The sequence below is a fragment of the Astatotilapia calliptera genome, chromosome 4 (assembly GCF_964374335.1).
Source record: "Astatotilapia calliptera chromosome 4, fAstCal68.1, whole genome shotgun sequence".
Lineage (NCBI taxonomy): Eukaryota > Metazoa > Chordata > Actinopteri > Cichliformes > Cichlidae > Astatotilapia > Astatotilapia calliptera.
Window position 1 is genome coordinate 35,412,228 of NC_137425.1, and position 21,294 is coordinate 35,433,521.

At 41.3% G+C, this 21,294-nt stretch overlaps 1 protein-coding gene and 1 long non-coding RNA gene across 2 annotated transcripts in view; one reads left to right on the forward strand and one right to left on the reverse strand.

The window, feature by feature from the left end:
* Positions 1 to 899: 899 nt before the first annotated feature.
* Positions 900 to 11,893, reverse strand: LOC145428430 (uncharacterized). Its single transcript, XR_013908722.1, has 2 exons — positions 10,575 to 11,893; positions 900 to 8,171 (listed from the first exon to the last, which is right to left on the reverse strand). It is a non-coding gene; the product is annotated as an uncharacterized LOC145428430 (long non-coding RNA).
* A 2,152-nt stretch (positions 11,894 to 14,045) lies between these two features.
* Positions 14,046 to 21,294, forward strand: part of LOC145428494 (uncharacterized) — a 38,804-nt gene continuing 31,555 nt past the window's right edge. The window contains exons 1-4 of the mRNA XM_080300706.1: positions 14,046 to 14,596; positions 17,698 to 17,818; positions 17,903 to 18,001; positions 18,071 to 18,184. Of these exons, the coding sequence (XP_080156832.1) occupies positions 17,730 to 17,818; positions 17,903 to 18,001; positions 18,071 to 18,184 (302 nt within the window). The 5' untranslated portion in view covers positions 14,046 to 14,596; positions 17,698 to 17,729. The remainder of the gene's footprint in view (positions 14,597 to 17,697; positions 17,819 to 17,902; positions 18,002 to 18,070; positions 18,185 to 21,294) is intronic.

Here is a 21,294-nt window from a genome sequence, read left to right on the forward strand (position 1 = left end):
GAGACACTGGGGCTGGAAACAGCTGTGATGTCATTGGACTGTCACACAGACAGAAGTGCATGAAGTGAGCAGCCGAGGAGCCGCTGATGTTTTGGATTCAACAGCATTTGAAAGGTCGACACAGACACATTTGCACACAGAAAGCTGAATCTGTCATATGCCACAGTGAACTCACTGTTCAGTGTTTTTCAGGAAGCTTCTTAACTGCCTCTGCTGCCAAACAAGCAGCTGATGTCCTTGAGAAGAAGCTGAAGAAGTCTTCAACAACAAATACAGGAAGTGGACTTTCAAATACTAGATTCACTTTAGACTCACAGAGAAATGACTCAACCAGCTGTGTTTGACTCTATGAAAGGTCAGTGTGTGTCTGCACACAGACTGTTGTGTTGGACTGTTATTCAGTTGTCTGCTGAATGGTTTCAAATGTCTGCATCTCAGCTGTGATGAGGCTGGGGGTCATGGGAGGCCACCGTAGCAGCCTCTTCAACATCATGACATCATCATAAATGCTGCTGGACTGTCTGATGGGCTGACGGTGAAAAAGCCGTCGGGAAGGAAACAGAAGACGTTTCAGAGGCTGCAGCAGATTTCTTTGATTCGGGGCCTTTTTCAGCTTTATTGGACAGAGCAGTGAAGATAAGTGACAGCAAAGCAGAGAGAAAGGGGGCGTGGCCCGGGTCAAAGCCAGGCCAGCTGCTCTCCACCTCGTGGTCACCTGCTCATCCTAGTGAGCTCCACCAGCAGCCCTTTCACACACTTTACACTGTCAAACACTGTGTGTGGACCTCAGCTAACAACAGGCTACATTTAAGTCTGGACTACATGCTTTTATATTGTTTTTATTCCATCAGCAGCTCAACATCATGAGCAGCTTTGACATAAAGACATCAAACTCAAGCTGACTTTAAACTACTTTTAATACAGGGGCTCAAAAACAACAACATCTTTATTATATATCAGGACACAAAGTCATTTCATCTCAAAGGGAAACAGCTTTATTTGGAATAACCAGCACTATCAACTGGTTTGGGATCTCCACCAGTTTCATGTCTTTGCAGCTTCTCCAACAAAGTTCCTGTAAAATCAGCATGTTTGTCTTTATTGGTTTGATAGTGATTGATTATTCAGTCCCAATCTGCTGTCATCTAAAGAACAAAATGATGTTTCTATGAGTCACAAAGCTCCAGATGTTGTCGGCTTCACAAAGAAAACAAAGAACTTAAACACAAAGTGTTTGGAGCCAAAATGTTCCCAAGCTGCTCTTTTTGAAATGGCAGAGGTACAGTGGTGTCTAACAGCACACTGTGGAAGGCAAACATGTTATTGTTGGATGAAACTTCATGAATCCTTTGTAGATTTGAGCTGTTGGAGCCTTTCTTTTCTCTTCAGGTGTACAGATGCTGAGGAGGCAGGTGAAGCAGGTGGAGCTGTTGTGATGCTGGCAGAGGGTGTGTCTTAGTAACTCTGTGAGGCAGAACTGGATCCAACATTGTGGATGTGTTGATGTTGGAGCCATTAAGAGTCTCTGGCCACACTGTAGGATTTCCCTTTGATCCACTGTGGGGGCATTTTGGAGTCTGTCAGTGAAACTCTTCATGTTTGTGTTTGACTCCAGTTTATAGAAACAGAGAAATGTGTCATGCTTTTGTTCGGCCTCCACAAATACACACATTTGTTCATTGGTTGGACTTTTTGGAAGGAGACACATTGAAAACCATGTTAATAAGATCTTGTTGTTTCCTGTGGATCCGACACAGAGAGTGGACTTCAGACAGAAAGCGTGGAAGAGATTTTAGAGGCCGTGTGTGGCAACAGGAAGTTTCTGTGTGTTTGCTGATCTTACATGTGGAAAACAACACGTGATGTTTGTGAAGTCCTACAATGATCATTGTTCTCACAGCATTTTGAGTGGGAACAGTTCAAACTGGGAGTAGTGGGAGTTATTTACTGATTGAAACAAGCTGAATGTTTCTGTGACGATGAAGATCAGCAGCTCAGCTGATCAATGAACTGACATCTATCAGTCGTTTCATGAGATGAAGTCATCAGCAGACATTTGTTCTGACTGTGTGATGAATGTCAGAACGTCAGGGCTCTGCTTTAGTCACTGCTTGATGATCATTGGCTCATTGTTGAATCCAGGGCCCAGTCTGACCTCTGACCTTTGCTGCAGGTCTTCTGTGTTATCTCCACTTTCATGTCTGATCTTCTGCTGTATCGTCCAAAATAAACATCTGGATCATTTCCAACACTTCAGCAGATCTTTAGTTTGGGCAGTGCAGCACAGAATAACACATATTGTACTATACTGCCCACTTCCTGATCTTATTGGATCTGTGTGTGAGGTTGGTGAAGGAAACACATGTTTACTGAGTGAGTCGCTGCCATTAGGAACTAGTTTTTATATCACAGCCTGGAAATCACACAGGACCATTTCTGCAAGTGAAAAGTCGTCATTGGAGGAAAATCATTGTGTAGTTTGTGCGACTGAAGACTTGTCCCAACTACATGTGCTGCTGACCCTTGACCTTTTCTTTAGGTGCACAGAGGAGTCTGTGGGAACATCCAGAACTGAGGCATCTTGTGTACAAACGTGTTCAGACCAGATGTCAAATGATGTCAGATGTCATCCGTGAATGGATGCAACTGTGGATCGTTCCAATAAAATGAGGCAGTTTTGTAAGTACAAGCCCACTACAACCCATCATCAACATTTTAAATTACATTATACATCTTCACTGATATAAAGCACCACTATTTTAACCTGATTCACTTTTTCCACCCTAACAGTTCATTCCTCAAATCAAACAAGATATTTGACCCTAAAAAAATGCATCAACAAATAATTTTGTAATAAAATATTTATTCTTCAACTTTTACAAGTGAAATCAAACAAGTGTGTTTAAGAGTGAAACCAGAGTGGAAGCTGCTCATATAGAGTCCAACCCAGGCTAAAGTAAGCTGAGTAGAGCAGCACCATCAGTGTCGGCTCTCTGAACACGGTGCAAGATCGCCATCTGCAGGACAAAACTAGTTTTTCTCGCCCTCCTCGTCAACATCAAGATGATGTCATCGTACAGCAACTGATTCCCTGTCCGTCTGGAACAAAGCATTTACATTAAAAAGACATTTACAGAAAATACAAACACCAACAACACATCTCATCATCACATGATATTTTATTATTTATTATATTATATATTTTTATTGTACCATCAACATCAACAAATACCAGCATATTTTCTTTGAGATTGAGTAGAGTGGACCTTTCCCTTGGTTCACTTCCTGCTCGCAGCATCAGCTGACCTCTGACTTCCTGGTTAAGGTCTCTCAGCGTTGACTGGAATATCAAATCGGACTCACACCATGTTCTTGTAATGTGGTCATGTCTGTCCGCTGTTTGAAGAGCATCTCTGGCCTAAACACAATAGGAAGAACAACAACACGGCTAAAAAAACAACACATTTCCATATTAGATGAAGGGCACCGTAACTGGAAATGGTAACATTCATCTGATGCTGCTTTGGATTTATCTTCTGTTTTAGACCAACTTTGATCACTTCGAGCCATCTTAAGTCCGTTTGTTCTAACTTCTCACTAACATCTCGTATGATTTCAGATCCCTGCTGTTCCCCAGCTGCCCTGTAGGTTTGTGCTTTGACCTCCAGAGGGCGACAAATCAGCACAGACAGAGAGCTCCATTCAAACTTTGCTGCCATCAGGAATAATTCTTCAAATATAATCATCAGTGTTTGAGCAGTTATGATATCAGGGACAATCTAGACATGTGTGACAATACTGAACATGTCACATGACACACCTCAAACATCATGTGATCCACTCTCAGTCTGCACTTTCATTCATGACTTCAACAGGTTGAAATGAGCTTTGAAGAAACATTCAGTGAAATAAATCTTTCATCACAGGATTCATGTGAGCAGCAGATGAACTTTACAAAGAATCAGTGGATTTATCTTCTGTTTTAGATCAACTTTGATCACTTCGAGCCATCTTAAGTCCGTTTGTTCTTCTCGCTCACTAACGTCTCGTATGATTTCAGATCCCTGCTGTTCCCCAGCTGCCCTGTAGGTGGCCTCAGTGTGTCTCACACCATTTACAGATGATTACAGGTCATTTACAGTTCAAACAGGTCCAACATAAGAAATATGTAGAAAATATCCTGCTATAACAGTTTGGGTCAAAGTGCAGATGTTCCAGATGTTCTGAGTCTGTCTGTGTTTCATGTTAACATGTAGATGTTGGACCAAAGTGAAGCTTTTTGATGTGACTGCAGGAATGTGAAGTGTAACTCTGAGCTGTAGGAAATGAAACTAAACGGACTTTTTCTCCTTTATTTATAGTGTTAAAAATCCCAATTCTTTGAATCTTTGGGCTGAAGGAAGGACAATACTCGGTGTATAAATGCTCAATCAACAATCATTTATTTCCATACAATTCAACACATAAGAGCATTACAACGTCCGGACGGGAGAGATGCCTGCAGAGGGTCAGCAGCATGTCTCAAAATGGTGACGGGTTACTCAGCTTTTTATACTCTCTAGTGGCCCCCAGCTAGTCGTAAAAGCCTAAACATTCACATTCTTTCTCTCTTACGGCGCCTAAATTATGACCTCGGCTCCCTGTCTTCTCTGCTCCCTGCAAAGGTGGGGGTATGGAAGGTTGTCTATCTCCCTAGACACCAAGTCTCCTGCTTACAACCTTCTCTTGATGATTCAGCAGTAAAGCATGTCAAGAAAACAGTATAAGACATTCACAGCCGATCAAGGATACAGAGTGATGCACACTTATCTAATGAACTACAAAATGATTATGTTCTTTTAACTCAAAAGTATAATGAGGACTAAACTACATACTGATCACACACTCTATATTAAAGGGTATAATATGATCTACAGCAGTATCATAATTCAACTACTTTGATTACATATATAAGGTAACATATGATAACAGAATAATCTCAACATTCCCCCTTTGATCTCTTTTCTCAAAGAGATCACTTACAACATACACTCTAATGTTGCAATGTCCACGTCTCCTTGGTCCTGAGGCCCTCTGTCCCCCTTTAACGGGTGGACCATATGTGTGATGACCTCTGTGTTTACGCAGTTCAGATGCAAGCAAAGTTAGATTTACAACCATACCATCAGTTACAGATGACACTCCCATCACTCCCCAATTTTCCCACAGCTTTATTTTTTATTGCTGCAGCTACCAATATCTTCCAGTTGGGTGATTCTCAGCTTCTTCCTTCGACCTCCGGGGTTAGACCACCCTTTAGTCGTTGCACAGTTCTGGGGATTATTCTGCCCCGATTTCAAACAAAGATCTATGGGTTTGGGATCACCGCCGTGTCCCCCTTTTTGCCAAGAGCCTCTCGAACCTCGTTGGTCTGGTGTTCCTGGTTTCCGCCAACCCCTTCATGGTTATTGCTGTGTTCATGGGATCCATCTTCTCAAGGAGCCCAAACGTCATGACACTTGACCCCAGTTGCTGTCTCGGCAGTCCCCACATCTGTCTCTGCTGTTAGGGGTCCTCATAACTCCGTGTCCCCGTCTGGTGTCTGTTCCTTTCTCTGCAAGAGACAGAAAAACAAAACACCTCTCTCCCTAGCCTTGATAATCTAATATTGTTCTTCTAATGATTCAAATTTTGGTTCAAAATGTTATATTCCGGACTTATTCTAATCATAATCTATGTGTGTGTAGAAGAAATCAAAGATTAATGAACCATTTCTAAGTCTAACACATTATAAGCTTAAGTCTTACCATAGCTAAATTATTAAACACACAAATAAACTCATGGAAATTTTCATATCACCAGTGTTTCATGTTCAAACTCAACTTCCACTTTTATTAGTATTCCTCCCTCCAATATTTGCAATTCCCCTCCTTTGGTGTGAAAACTGTTGGTGTGGTCAAGTGGGTGCTATAAAAAACAAAAGCTCAGGACAGAACAGTTATCAGTCATGTGCTTCATACAAAATTGGCATATCTCTATTTTGAATATGGCAAGTCTACCATTCCCCTGTTATTCATAAACATTGTTAAGGTTTTGGCGATCTTCCTCTGTAAACTTTAACTGACTTTTTTTACAGTGACCTTCTATGGTCAATAGTAACATATTCCAGTCATGAGTGATATCAAAAGTTTTTTCCACTGTATCATTTGGCATTCCCAATAATATAACATGATACCTTAATCAAAACGAAGCTACTATAGCACAGTTTTTCTTAATGCAAACATCAGTAACTCAAAATTAACAACCAACGGTTTAAATCTCAGTTCCACACTCGCCTGTGAAGCTACAGTCTCCTCCTCCAGTCTCTCTTATCCTCCTGCTCCTGCAAGAACAAAACAAAACAAAGCGAAGCATCCACCCTTCTCTTGCCGGCTGGGTGAATTGTTTGTTGGCATTTACTAATCCTAAAGTTGGTGCAGTCATTGTCTCAGTGTCAAGTCAGTCAAAACTTTCAGTCAGTCCATCACAGTCCAGTCACATGCATTCATTCACACACATTCATACCAGATGTTGCTGATAATCGAGTCTCACGCGCGACCTATTCGAGCATCCATCACCAGCAAGATGACGTCATCATTTTAAAAGGAAAACAATTCCTTGTTTTTTCTTTTTGGACCGGATTGACTCGCTGCAATCCTTTTAGACTGAGGACTTCTCATGTGATCAGTGTCCCCTATAAGTGAATTTCTCCCAAGCCAATTACAATCATGGAGAAAAATACTTTGCAACTGTTTACAGTAATAATATTTTATAGCGCTTTCAGGCCTGGTTTAAAGAGCTGATTGTTAAATCATGAACTCACAAAATATCACCACATCACCACTGGTGGATCTCAGATGTGTTTTTTCCTCAGTGCACTGTAACAAAAAGGAAAACAGACGTAACAAACAAAATACTAATAAAAGTAACACAAACTAGGGCCCGTTGCAGACATGTCCAAGCATAAAACTATCCCTCTCTCGCTTACGAGAAAGAACACAAGCCAAAGCTCACTGATAAAATCAAGCTAGCGCTGAGCAAAACCAAACAATCAACCAGAAATTCACAGGAACATTTTGCTTCCTGCCGGGACAATATTGTGTGGGAATGAGAACCTCAGGTGCCGTAACACCTTTTGTTCCTCCTTGAATTAAAACTCAATCACAGAAAATGCCGTACTCCTAAAACTTACACCACTAATTCATCATCTTCACTCTGTGCCACTGTTCCTCCTCAGTGCTGTGTGAAGCACAGCAAAGAATTCAGTCAAGGCCTTGAGCCATAAACAGACATCACGCACAGACATTGTTTTCATAACCAAACCGTTTTAGACCTTATTAACTCTACCTGAATGCCCTCTAGGTGACATATAACACATTCTAAGTAATCAATGGTAATCAATGGCTCCTCATAATAATTATGCATTGGGATGTTTGTGTGCAGCATTTTGCATATCAGCATAAGCAAAGCGTTCTTCATTGCATCAGCGTGTGTGTGTGTGTGTGTGTGTGCGTGTGTGTGTGTGTGTGTGTGTGTGTGTGTGTGTGTTCATCACTTTCCTGTTCTGGTGTTCTGGGTAAACCACGGCCTGAAGCATGCCCTGGGGTCCTGCCCTCCTCCTTTTCAGTTTGTTTGCTGCTGCTGCTGCTCAAAGTTCAGTCCGTCCTGGTTCTGACCCCAATTGGGGCAGTCCTTTCTCCAGTGTCGATGTTCACCGCAGGTGAAACCTGCATCTTCTTCTGTGTTTTTTGTCCATTCTGAGGTGCCTTCTGTCCTCAGTTACTCCTCCTGTCTCGGTCCCGCCCTTTTTGCTGCCCGATGATCATTGTTGGTCCATCACTGTCCTGCACAGTTTTAATGCAGAGTTATCAAGGTCAGCATTCTTTTGCTCGGCCTTACTTTTCATTCGGGCTTGGCGGGCGTCTCGTCACCGCTCTGTCAGCTGAAGCTGACTGAGAATTTTCCCCCGTGTAGTGAAACGGGCCTTGGGTTTAGTGCTCTCCGTCTCTGCTGCATGAGATCACATTCCTGCAGCACTGTTGACATTTTCAGGTCGTTGTTGTGGGTCCAGCTGTTGCAGCATTTGGTCAGGGTCACGTAGAGGGGAGAGCAGGAGTCCAGTTCAGCCTCGGCTTTCAGGGCCGCAAAGCAGCCTGTAATTAAATATGTATAGAAAAAACAAAAACAGAACAAAACAAACGAAAAACAAAAACAAACGAACAGGAAAATGATGTTGTGTTGGCTGTGTCATTCAGAGAGGGGAGAAACACCGGGACCAGGCCCTGTGTCAGCCTTCTCTCCCCCTTTTTTTGTTTTTTCTCACCATATAATCCACTCATGACCCGCCAAGCTGACAGGACAACACAGGTACATATTAAAATTCTTAAGATGTTGTTCAAAAGCCCAAAAATGGAATTTTCTTTCATTCAGAAATCACTTGTATTAATCAATCAGCAGAAAACATGTCACAATTTGACTCTTTTTACCACTAAATTTGTTGCGTCTTGCCTGGTTGGTTAGACCAGTGTTTCTTTTTTCTTTTTTGTTAAATTGTTGTCCTGCAACCCAGAGAGTTTCTTTGTCAGTAATGTATAAACTTTATTATTTAACAACAGAAGTATGTTAAGTTTCGCTGCTTTAACCTTGTTGGAAAATCTTCACATGTTCATGAGTGTAAGCTGTTTCTTCATTGCGTGTGTGTGCATTTTGTAGGCAGGCAGGTTAATTTTAACTTTTTCTCAAACTAGGCGTTACCTTAAAAGGAGCCTTTCTCTCACATTACTCTGCTTGTGTGTTTTTGTTTCACCTTTTGTTGTGATGCTCCGGACGCCTTCCCAACCTCCACAAGTCCGTTGGCCCCAAAATTCAACCGAATTTCATGTGCTCTTAAAACCTTCATTCCTCCTCTAATTCTCTCCTCGCTGCTGTCTGTTTCACAGCTGCTGATTCGTGCTGGGTGTGGTTCCCATTACCTATAATTTTGCTTCGGCCGCTGTGCTTGTGGGGGCAGTTGGTCCAGGTCCGCAGCTTCCTGTATTAACACACTAAGAGATTTATTTAATTTCATTTTCATCACTGTTAAACAGATAAGCAGGCAACACGCCTACCTTGACAGCGTAAACTGCACGCCAGTCTCCCAACACATTCCTCTCTCTATAATTCTCCACTACACACCTCTTACCATCTCTCTTTTTATTCTTATTTTTCTTATTACACCACAGAGTCATACACCCAATTATGCCCGTCTATCTCTATGTGGCTCCAAATTCCCTCTTTATTTAATTTCACACTCGTCAGGGGACAGGCACACAACAATTTCAACCACTGAAACGAGGAATTCAACCTTTTTATATTTCACCTATGATAGAACTCAACCTTAGATGTAAAAGCATTCTCTTGTTCTATTCCAGAATAAATGTGAACCCGTGATTACACGGCCGTTCCAGAGTTATTCTGCAGCTATGCGGGAGTCCTCAGTTCCCAAGTTGCCATCTTGGCATCCAGACGCCGCTGGGCCTGGCCGCGCGTCCACGACCAGGAGGGTCGCCACACCTTGAACAAATTAGTTTCCACAGGTACACCAGGCGTCAACCTTAGATCTTAAAGCATCCTCTTCGCACTAATGTCCTCCTATTCAAACACATCAACCGTCACTGTGACTGTGTTCACACTTCACAACCAGAAACACACTCAGAGCGCGCTTTGCACACACTCACCCACAGTGAGACACACAGAGAGCGCTCCTCATCAGCAGAAATTTGCACAGAAACCTCTGAGCTCAACTGTTAGAATTCTTTTGAAACACAACAACCAAAGACCAAATACCCCTGTCTCTGCGTTATGACCGCCACAACGGGGCAAAATCGCATCATAAAAGTGATGCCTGCGTCCCCTGAAGTTATACCCGACACCATAAACCAGGTTTTGCTCTATGTACTTCTTGGCAAGTAAAATTTTACTTTATTTTACGGCCGCAGCCCTTATGACTCGACAGACACCATAAACCACCGTCAAACCTCTATTCAATGTACTGAAACCAGCACCAACCACTACTGCACTTCACGGCCGTACCACCGGAACACGCCGTATCATAAACCAAAACCTACGGACGTGTTGCGCTTTCGGCGTTGCCAGCGTTTAACTACACCGTGAGCCAGCATCTGCTTTTCCTTAAACAACTTCTATTTCATAGCCGGCAGGAGCAAGGACTTAACAGTAACCATAAACAAACTTCGAAACCTCGACTTCAATGTACTGAACTTATGGCCGCGTCTCCAGAAGAAATTCTAATGTATTATTGCTACAGAAGCCAGTTTTAGACTAAGTTAAATGTGGAAGGTAAAGTGGCTGCAACTAGTCCAACGTAGTATGTTATTAGTATCTCGGTAGAAGCAGTTTACTCACACACTGGAATTAACCTCAACTTATGTTGTTAGTATCTTGCGCCAAAAACCAGACACCGACAATTTAATGTGAAAATACGTGTAACTCAGTGAACAGATTAATTTGGAAAGCCCAATATGCACATTTGGTATAATACAACAGGCTGTGCTTACCTTTTTATTTTTGGACCGGTCCTCTGTTCACCTCGCCTCACGATCTCACCAAAGGCCAAATCTGCACCTCCTCAGCACACCAAAGATCCGGGTCACACGGCACCAAGTTGTTGAAATCTCCCAATTCTTTGAATCTTTGGGCTGAAGGAGGGACAATACTCGGTGTATAAATGCTCAATCAACAATCATTTATTTCCATACAATTCAACACATAAGAGCATTACAACGTCCGGACGGGAGAGATGCCTGCAGAGGGTCAGCAGCATGTCTCAAAATGGTGACGGGTTACTCAGCTTTTTATACTCTCTAGTGGCCCCCACCTAGTCGTAAAAGCCTAAACATTCACATTCTTTCTCTCTTACGGCGCCTAAATTATGACCTCGGCTCCCTGTCTTCTCTGCTCCCTGCAAAGGTGGGGGTATGGAATGTTGTCTATCTCCCTAGACACCAAGTCTCCTGCTTACAACCTTCTCTTGATGATTCAGCAGTAAAGCATGTCAAGAAAACAGTATAAGACATTCACAGCCGATCAAGGATACAGAGTGATGCACACTTATCTAATGAACTACAAAATGATTATGTTCTTTTAACTCAAAAGTATAATGAGGACTAAACTACATACTGATCACACACTCTATATTAAAGGGTATAATATGATCTACAGCAGTATCATAATTCAACTACTTTGATTACATATATAAGGTAACATATGATAACAGAATAATCTCAACAATAGGAAAGTGTAGGAGAGCAACAGATGAACAAGCGTTACTGTAACAGGAAACACAAGCACGTCATCAGAGGATCTTTATGTTCATCATCATCACTGTTTCCTTGTTCTGTCACAAACACACAACACTTCCTGCTCTCTCTCTGATGGATCTGATTGGCTGTTTCATTCACAGGAGGTCAGGGCGTCACACCAACAGCTTTAACTGCACAACGACACACTTTAAATCATCTGCAGACAAACCTGTGTGTTTGATTTATGAAGAAATAATAAAGACGTGTGTACAGCTGTCCATGAAGCAGCTTCTCACACAAACTCTGACACTTCAGCCACTTTAATTCCTGCAAAGCTGCGTAATAAAGAGCTGTGACTGCTATGAGCTGCTGATGATGACTGCATGAAGCTCTCAGCTGAAGCTTCTTTCATTTAGTTTAATGTTAATGTCGCCTTTTTAAGCCTGTGTGAGGATTTTAATGACACACATTAAAGGAGCTTCTTTGATTAGAACCAAATTCATGTTGATTTTCAGCCTGAAATGATAAAAACTTTAATAATTCTGTTTATAATCATCAACCTGGAGACTAATGAAAAGTATAATAGTGAAAGAAAACCTTTATTATTTGAGTAATGCCTGAATCTGCTCAGAGACGGAGACAACACAGAGGTGTTGATGACAGTTTGACATTAACTGAATTAAAAACAAAGTGCTCTTATTGTGAAAATCTGCCTCCTACTTCTTTAAATCATTTTTATGTATTTTTTAACGTCACAGTGAAACATTGAGGCATTAATCTGACACAGTTTGATCAGCAGCTGTGTTTTCACTGACGTTTCACTTTGATTTGTTCAGACTGAGCAGAGAGGATCGGTTCTCTGTGTGCGCACTGCTGAGAAACAGAAGCTCATTTCTGCTGTTTCATGAAAACAGTGTTATGGAGGAACAAGAAGTTCAGCCTCTAAACTCTCAGCGTGAGGACTGAGTGAAGAGTTTCAGAGCAGAGAGTTTTGGCTCACAGATTTTAGCGTCTACACAAAGAGACGATTACGCACTTGATCTGAGAACATCTCCACCTCCTACAAACAAACTCTCCTACGAGCAGCTGTCACAACCACAACAGGCAGAAGACTGGATCCTGCTGCAGGTTAATGATTGATCTAAAGGCAGCTGACCTTTGAGCAGGAACTTGTGAGTCTTTTATTGTGTTTAATGCTCACAGTGCTGAAGCCTGCAGACACACCCACATCATATTATTTGTTCTCAGGGTTGTTCGGCGTGGTGGAGTGGGAACAGAAACTTTCTGCAGGTTAATTATTGATCAAACTAAAGTCATATTAAGGAGCTACTGGCACGGAGTCAGAGCAGAGCTCAGAAATCTGAAATATATCAAAGTATATTAAAGTTAGAGTTTAGAGAACACTGTTTGGTTAGCTGCCTCAAAGGCAGATGACTCTCAATATCACAAGATCAGGTGAAATTTCAGACCAAGGGAAAATCACTGGGATTATCTGTGAAGAGGCAGAAAAGCATAGACCTCGTCTACCTTATAGACATTTTGAAAAGGTAAGAGTGAATCTGTCTTCATTCATCTACATGGAAACATAAAACCAAAAAACAAACCAATACAACAAAATCACACCCAGTAGGGCTGGGCGATATAAACAATAAACGACAGAATCGATTAAATTTGGTCAACGATAGAGATTTTGACTATACCGCTCTATCGCGACAGCGCATGTGATGATGTCATCAAACTGCACCTGTTTTGGTCGAAAGCATCGCAGCGGTTAAAACCATTATCCTCTGCAATTATGCTGGGTGACAGTCACAGCAAAGAGATGAAGCACTTTTGAAACGCGGGGAAAGCCAAAAACTGCGCTTCCTCCACTTCCGTAACATTGATTCAATAATGTTGAATTCTCTGCAGCTGCTCTATTCCCATGTTGTGGCAGTATATTAATAACTAGCCTCGTGTTGTGGATGAATGATCTCAGTTGTTCTCGTGACTGAAGTTTGGCCCGTGTACAGCATCCTGCTATGCGACTGCATTTGTCCCTGACCACCAGAATCACTCACGTTAACTTTTATCGAGTGGAAAAAGAGTTGGGGTTCATCCTCCAGCTTCACTGTGCTAATGTTATGCTAACATAGCTGTGTCGCTAGCAATCACGTAGCACAACATTATATACCAGGTAGTCCAACTTCAGTAACCCTGCAAACGCCACTGCTGTTTAGTTTTCTGTCTTCATTTATGTTGGAAGTGGTAGCAGAGCTGTTTGAATTAGTTTCAAAAATCTCAGTCAGAACATGGTATGAAATGTTTAGGTGTAAACTAGCGCGCTAACTTCCTGTTAACTTCTAAGTCCGTTAAATTTAATAAATTCTGTTTTCATGGATATTAAACTTAATTGTTACATCTGCTAAAGCAGCAACGCTGATGATTTTATTAAAGATGAAAGAATTTAGACCGTTTTTAACTCTCAGTGTTCGTTTGACTTTGGGACCTGAAGCTGTCGGAGTTTTGGACCCAGATTACTCTGTGAAGCTCCTCCCTATGGCAGCCGTAATGCTCTGACGATCCATCAAGCAGTGCGGCTTACCAAAGTTGTGCTAAAACATTTTTAACAGATTTCTGCAGCCAAAATCGGTTCGAGGTCAGTAAGCACATCTAGAATTCATACATAAGGCACACTCTTGATTTTTGAGAAAATTAAAGGATTGTAAGTCTGCCTTATAGTGTGGAAAATACGTTATACAGAAGAAAAGAATATATCGCGATATATATCGTTACCGCACATGCTTCAAATTATACCGCGATATGGATTTTAGGCCATATTGCCCAGCCCTAACTCCCAATTTATTTACAACATTTGAAACATACAGTGTAGCTCCGTCAAAACACTCCAAGGCCAAGTGAAAGTGCTGAGAGGGAAAAGATCATGATTAATGATTTATTTAAACTCATAACTGGGTGCAGCAGCTGAGCTTTGACCTGTGAGCTGCAGCTTAAGCTTCTTTTATGGTTCAGTGTTTAATGTGTAAACTGTTTATCACTGCAGAGACGCCTACAGGCTATCTACTGTTCAAAAGTGAATTGTTATACACAGTGCAGCAGCTGACCGTTGACCTGTGAGCTTCAGCCTCTTTGCTGGTGTGAAGTGTTTAATGTGACGCAGTCTGCAGACACAGACGACTGCTGACGGAGAAGAAGCAGAGGATTTTCTCTGTTTCTACACAGACCTGGTCCAGACAGCAGAGAGCTGCAGAGTGAAGACGTTCATTGGAAGAAGCTGAGTAAGTTCAACGTCCTCTTTGAATCCTGGATCAGGAAGTGAATATTTGGTGTTTAAATAAGGTTTCTGTCTTTGACTCAGTCTGCTGTCACTTTTTAGAGAGAAAAGGAGATTTTAGATTAACTGGTGTTCCTGCTGCTCCAGCATTAAAGCACAGTATAGGTGACTGCGCTGATGCCTGTTTATAATTTCACCAAAGCTAATAAACTGTTGGCTAAATTTTCTTGTTTTCAGATGTAAACAGAGGTGAGAGGAGCAGATAATAAGGATTAAATATTATGCTGAATAACTAAATTCTGCTAGTCTGTGACGTAACTCCCAGCAGCATCGCCTCATTTCTTTGACCTTGACCTAGCTAAGCTAACATGAGTTAGCTTAGCTAGCAGAGCAGCTATCTCTGCTGTCTGTCATGTGACCGAGTCAAGTGTGTGTAGTAGACTTGTTAGCATAGCTAGCAGGCTGAAAGAAGCTAGCAAACTGTGTGAACACTTTGTAAGAGGTGAGCAGTGAAGGATAAGGAGCTCCTCCAAATGCTGATAATGCACTTAACCTGAATTTACTGCTTGTTACATTATATGTGATGTTCAGTCAAAAACAATTACTTAAATTAACATTATTATTAGTAGTAGTATTAGTATTAGTATTTGTTTATTATTCATGACATGGCTCCCTACTGTAGTGGTTTGAACAACTGATCTGTGGTTATTGTGTCCCTGCAAATTCAACAATGCGCCTCAATGCAAAGCATCAAACAAATATTTTTATTATCAAGTCCTACTGGATGAATCACCGTAGCTCTGACAGTGAAGCACACTCATTTTTATTGGTAGTCACCTTGTAAGCAATGTTCCCTCTAAGCTGCGCACTGTTGGCACGGTCTCTGCGCAGAGAAAATCTGTATTGAGCACACAAAAAGAATTCTAACCTGAATTGAAATTAAAGTAAATATGTGCCGGTGTTTTAGCAAAGCGGCTGATGTGGAGTGAAGCCACGTTAATGACAACGTGTACAACCATTGGAGATGTGAGCAGGACAGACGGAACAACTGACAGGAAAAGTGTGGACTTTATACCAGTTTTTAAATTGTGTTGATCGACCACGTAAAACCAGAGTTATGATAAAACATCTGCAATGTTTGTTTTTCTTCCTGAATACTGTCGTTGTTTATATTTACTGCAGGAAGAAACGGTAAAAACTGCGTTTTATAAGGAAAACGCTCGAAAGCCTGTGAGCAAAAACAATACCAACCCCCAGCCTTTCCTATTGGTCGAAAAATGTACCATGTCGACCAATCAAAACATGGCATTTAGTTGTTAAGAAACGGAGTGACGGCGGTGTTTTGAGATGTGAGAGATTTGAGACGTTTAGAGCAAATCTTGTGTAGTTAGTGTGTAGTTAGTGTGTAGTTAGTGTGTAGTTAGTGTGTAGTGTAGTCAGTAGTGTTGTGTGTCAGAACAATGAGGCGCCTGCTGAGTGTTACAGGTGTTACAGCAGTGATACATCTCCTGTTGTCAGGCCTGCAGGTATCAGGCTGTTGTTCTCCTTCATCTCATAGTGGACAGAAATTATTTTTTGGAGCGACACAAATAATTTGTGTGGCATCAGATTTGATGCAGAACAGCTGATTGTTCTGTAAATAGTTTGAAATGTTTGTTTAAAAACACCTTGGCTGTAGTTTTTTGCAGTAAACAGCTGCAAAAAACTCTGTTTGCAAAACTCAGTTACTTTTTTGAAGAAGTAACTATATAATTAACTGCCCAACATTGGTCATTATTTACTGTATGTTGCAGACAGAGTTACAGACTCTCTCCCAGACCACAGACTCATAATACAAGTCAGAGCTTTATTTAAAGAAAGTTGTGTTTTCAAAATTGAAGTTCAAGTTATTTTTCCTTCCAATAGTGTTAACATGCTACAGGTCATGAACAAGATTTTCTTTTTTAACTTTCATTGTAAGTGGGCTAAAGCAGTTAATTAAAAGTAGTTTAACAGAAATGTAAACGCTGTAAATTGATTATTTTAATAAACATGTAACTTGGATGGATTCGACGCTGGCGTGACCACAGTGCACACGTCTAATGTCGCTCACAGTGGATCGCTCAGGGAGGTTGTGTGTTCGCTCAGACAAGTGAAACATTAGAGGGAACATTGCTTGTAAGTGCAAGCTTTAAACTCTCATGGATGAGTAAAACTCATTAGAAACACTGGCGAGCAGTGAGTGAATAACAGGTCTGACAGCAGCAGCAGGGACGGTGCTGTCATAGTTTAATGTGGAGTCTGTTTGAACTCAAACACTGAAGAGCAAAGAAAAGAACTTTAATGGTTCTGGGTCCCTTTGACCAAGCACTTTGCATTTTTTGTATTATGGTTTATGGTTCTGGTTCATTTACAGTCTTATTTATGCTTCTTTGAGTTTCTTATACTTCCTGTTTAGTTCCTTGATCATTAGATTCCCTCTGTGTCTCTGTGTGCCTCTGTGTGTCTCTGTGTGTGTTTGTGTGTGTTTGTGTGTGTTTGTGTGAGGCCTGGTGCTCCATTCTATATTTCCTCAGCCTGTCATGTCTCTCTTGTCTCCTCTTTCCCTCGCTCACTCTCGTCTGCCTTTCCTCCACTCCTCTGTCAAGCTCACGTGTCAGTGTTGTGTTCCTTTGTTTGCTGTTTTATTGTGAAAGTCTTGCATTCTTTGTTCAGTGTGTTTCATTTTTCCTGTGAAGGTTCTCAGTCATCCAGGTCATCATAGTTGAAGGAGCTTGGAAAGAAAAGCATCTGGACTTCTATAAGTTGCTTGAAGATGTTTCGCCGTTATATTTGGGTCCTACCCTGTCTGCATTATGCAGCTAGTTCAAGACCAACATTTTTCTAGTTTCCCAAACAGTGAATCAGTGTGTGTCAGTGAATGCATCGTGTGTGCTTCAGGCTCCATCTAGTGGACTGATAGCAGAGCAGCTGATGGCAGCTTCCTCTGCCTCACACTGCTGTCTGACTGCATCCAGCTGACACTGAGATGAAGCAGGAAAGAAGCAGCTGATATTTGGACAGCACACATGATGAAAGGAGGATTTCAGCTGATGTGCACATGAATGATTTGTGTTTCCCCTGCAGGTAGAAAGTGTGTGTGAGCTGAATTGAGCAGCATGGATCAGTGTGAGGACAGAGAGGAGGGAGTCCCTCCCTCTAAAAGCACTCTGTGTGGGGAACATGAGAGCCAGACCAAAGCTCAGAGGTGAGATGACCATCTCTAACTGTCCATGACTCTTCTCCATGTCACAGCTCAGCACTCACATCACTGCTGCATCATTATTCACAGGAACCAGCCTGGACCTCCACCAAGCTCTGTGTCTTATGAAAGTAACTCAGTCAAAGATGCCATTAAGAGATTTGAGCAAAGACAGTCAGCTGAGAAAAGGTAAGCTAATACCAATAATATCAGCTGATATGTGATGAGAATTTTACTGAAGATTTATAACTTTTTCAGGATCCATCAGAGACTCAAACCTGGACCTCGACCCAGCTCTGTGTCCTTACAGAGTGACCAGTCTAAAGGTCGCTTCATTGGTTTTAAATCCCAGCCTGTGTCTGCTGCAGAGAGGTGAGCTGTTAGCAACATGAACTCTTTGATTTAACTGCTTGATGTTGTTGGATATAAACTACAAACACGTCGTTCCCTCAGTCCCATTTAAACTGTCTTTTAAAACAAGCCTTTGGTTTCTAAACAACTGAAAACCCACTTCAGCAAACAGGAAGTGATCAGAGCGTCCGTCCACTTCCTGTCAGGCCCTGCAAACATTTCATATTGAAGAAAAGTAGCTGACATCTCACATTTTTACTCCACCACATTCAACCATTTTGACATTTTACAGCATGAAACTCTTGTCACATGACTCCTGTTATGTTATAGAGTCATGTGACCACCAGGGAGGGATTTGTATGGATGAAACACATTCAAATCAATCTGATTCATCAATGGAAACATTTTTGGTGTAAATGCAGCAACACTGAAAACGCTGAAGATAAAAACACAACAGATGAAATATGAACAAATCGAGGCTTTGAATACACGTGTGTGTGTTTGAGACACAGAGATAAATGGATTGTGTGTCTGTCCTATTGCTGCGTGATTGTAGATTTTGTGCGTGTACACTTTTGACCACGAAGGTGTTGAAAGGGCGTAAAACAGTTGGAGGCACCAGAGTGAACACTAGTGCTGTCAGTAGATTAAAACATGACTAATTAATGACACAATCTTCTGTCATTAATCCTGATTAATCACAATTACTTGATCAATAGCTGCAGTTACATTTTTCCAACTTTATATTTAAGCCTGTAACAGACGTTTACACCATATAATGAAGTCAATGCAGAATAAACACAAAGAATGTTAAACGCTTCAATTCAAAGAGACTTTGAATAGTTTTCAGTCTTTAACTCAGCTTCTCTGCTGTAAATACAACTTTGTAACAAACATATATACTAAAAGCTAAGTGTGCACTAATATATAATAATATATAATCTATATTACTGCTGTTAATGAAAATGTTTAATCAGACTCATCACAGGGTTACTGTGGATTCATTTGGATTAATCACCATTAAACATCATTTTTAATGTAAACGAATCAAAGTTCATTTCATGAGCCAACAGACTCGAGAGAAAAGGGCAAATTTACACACTTAACATGTTTATTGAACATGTAAACATTGATTAACCTCCTGAATGAGCCGACCCCCCCAGGGACAGTCCTGCATGCTAATGATGGGCTCTGCTCTGTACCTGCAGGATTCTGTCAGCCACAAACTCCTCAGCTGATCCTGAATCTGAGCCCATCTGTCAAACAATCATTTTCTTCACAGGTCTGTGGAGGTGGCACTGATCCTGCAGCAGTCTAACACTCTCTGTCACTCTTCTTCAAGTCTTTGACACGAGGAACCAAAACTATGTTATTAACAACACTAACAGGTCTGCAGTTTGTCCACTTGGCAGTTGTGTCATCAGTGCTTTGCATTGTTGTGATATTTTAAGCTGGAAGTGCTTCGGTGAAAAGAAAATTCCTTCTGTCACGATGTACAGAATCCTTCATGTTGGTCGGCTGGTCCGTCTTGTTATTTTTTTAATGCTCAAACTTTTCATCGGGAGGTCAGTGTGTGTTTGTCATCTTCCATATTGAGCTGATTGGTTCAGCTTCCGTCACTAACAGATGTGCTGCACATCTGCACGTGTGCAAAGGTAACTCTACTCGGACAAACTGCTCGAAGTGCGTTGATAGAAACATTTCAGGGATTTTGAGTCGTTCTGCATCCAGATGTGTCGTGTTAAAGGTTTTTATCATGTTAATCATGATAACAGATGAACCCCTAACCCTACATGTTAATTTTGACAGCACTGGTAACTCCTTTTTAATGTTCTTCTGTCAGATCATTGATTAGACTCGACTCCAAATACGAGACTCGGAAAACTCAAATGAAAACTCAAATCAAAGCAATGAGAAAAGGACTTCTTGTGTTAGAATGAAAACATATGGAAGTGGTCAGGTTTCAAACACTCGTTGAATCTACTGCACAGTTACATTCAGGGACCTTTGGCCTCCTGAGAGCATTAGTTGATGGTTCATCACAGTTTTCTCAAAGTTTCCTCTGAGCTTCTGCAGCATCATCACTTCCATCACTGATGAAAGAAAGTTCATAGAAAACAGAAAATATATCTTCAGAATCTGAGAGTCTAAAACTTGACAGACTTGATTCAGATGAAGTTATTTGAGCAGAAACTCCTGGATCTTTATCCTGTGTTGATCTAATCCTTCATGGTTCCTCCACAGAGTGGAGCAGCAGAGCTCAGAGGTTCCCAGTGGTCAGTCTGCCCAGCAGCATCAAACACAGCTGGACTCCATATTTATGGTCTGTACATGTACAACAACTACTTTATTATTAATAATAATGCATTTATTTATAGGTCCCTTTCAGAACACCAAGGACTCTGTGGACTAAATGACCAAAAGAAAACAAACTTTGAAATCAGACGGTGCAAATGTGATCACAGGGAAACGTTTTAAACATCGAGGCTTTAAACAGAAACCAAAGTGAAACAGTTTGTAGTCGAGATCAGTGGGAATGAAGCTGAATAACTGTTTCTTCAATAACTTTGAGCTCTTAAAAAAGAAAAACTAGCTGAAAGTCTGGCTGCTCTTATGAAAAGTACAGAGAAATTATGGGTCGCTCAACACTTGTGCACAATATAGGAGTTTAAATAAATCTAAAGAATAACTCAAAGTCCTACAATCATACTGAGAAAATCATCTACAGCTAACTATCCAAGTGGATTTGTTTAAGACAGCTCCATCTGCTGGTGGCCCTCTGCAGGTGCATGAAAGGGGCGTGTTTATAGTGAAAGTAGTAGAGAAAGTAAGCCCCACGGGAAGGAGGAGGACTCTCAGCGGCTTCCAGCTCATATTCAGACATTTGACTTCTCACTGAAAGCAGCAAGTTTGAGTGTCTGTACCTTAGTTAGAAGAGATAACATGGTCATAGTAATTAGAGTTGATTGAGCAATGCTGTCCTTGTAATGTAGTTTATGATTTTTATGGACAAGTCCAGTTTTTCTGTAGAGCCTCTCAAGTTGGTGACAGCAGCAGTGGAAGTTCACGTGTAAACCAGAGCAGCAAATCAGGTCCAAATGTGTTGTTCACAGTGAGTGGGATCATCATTG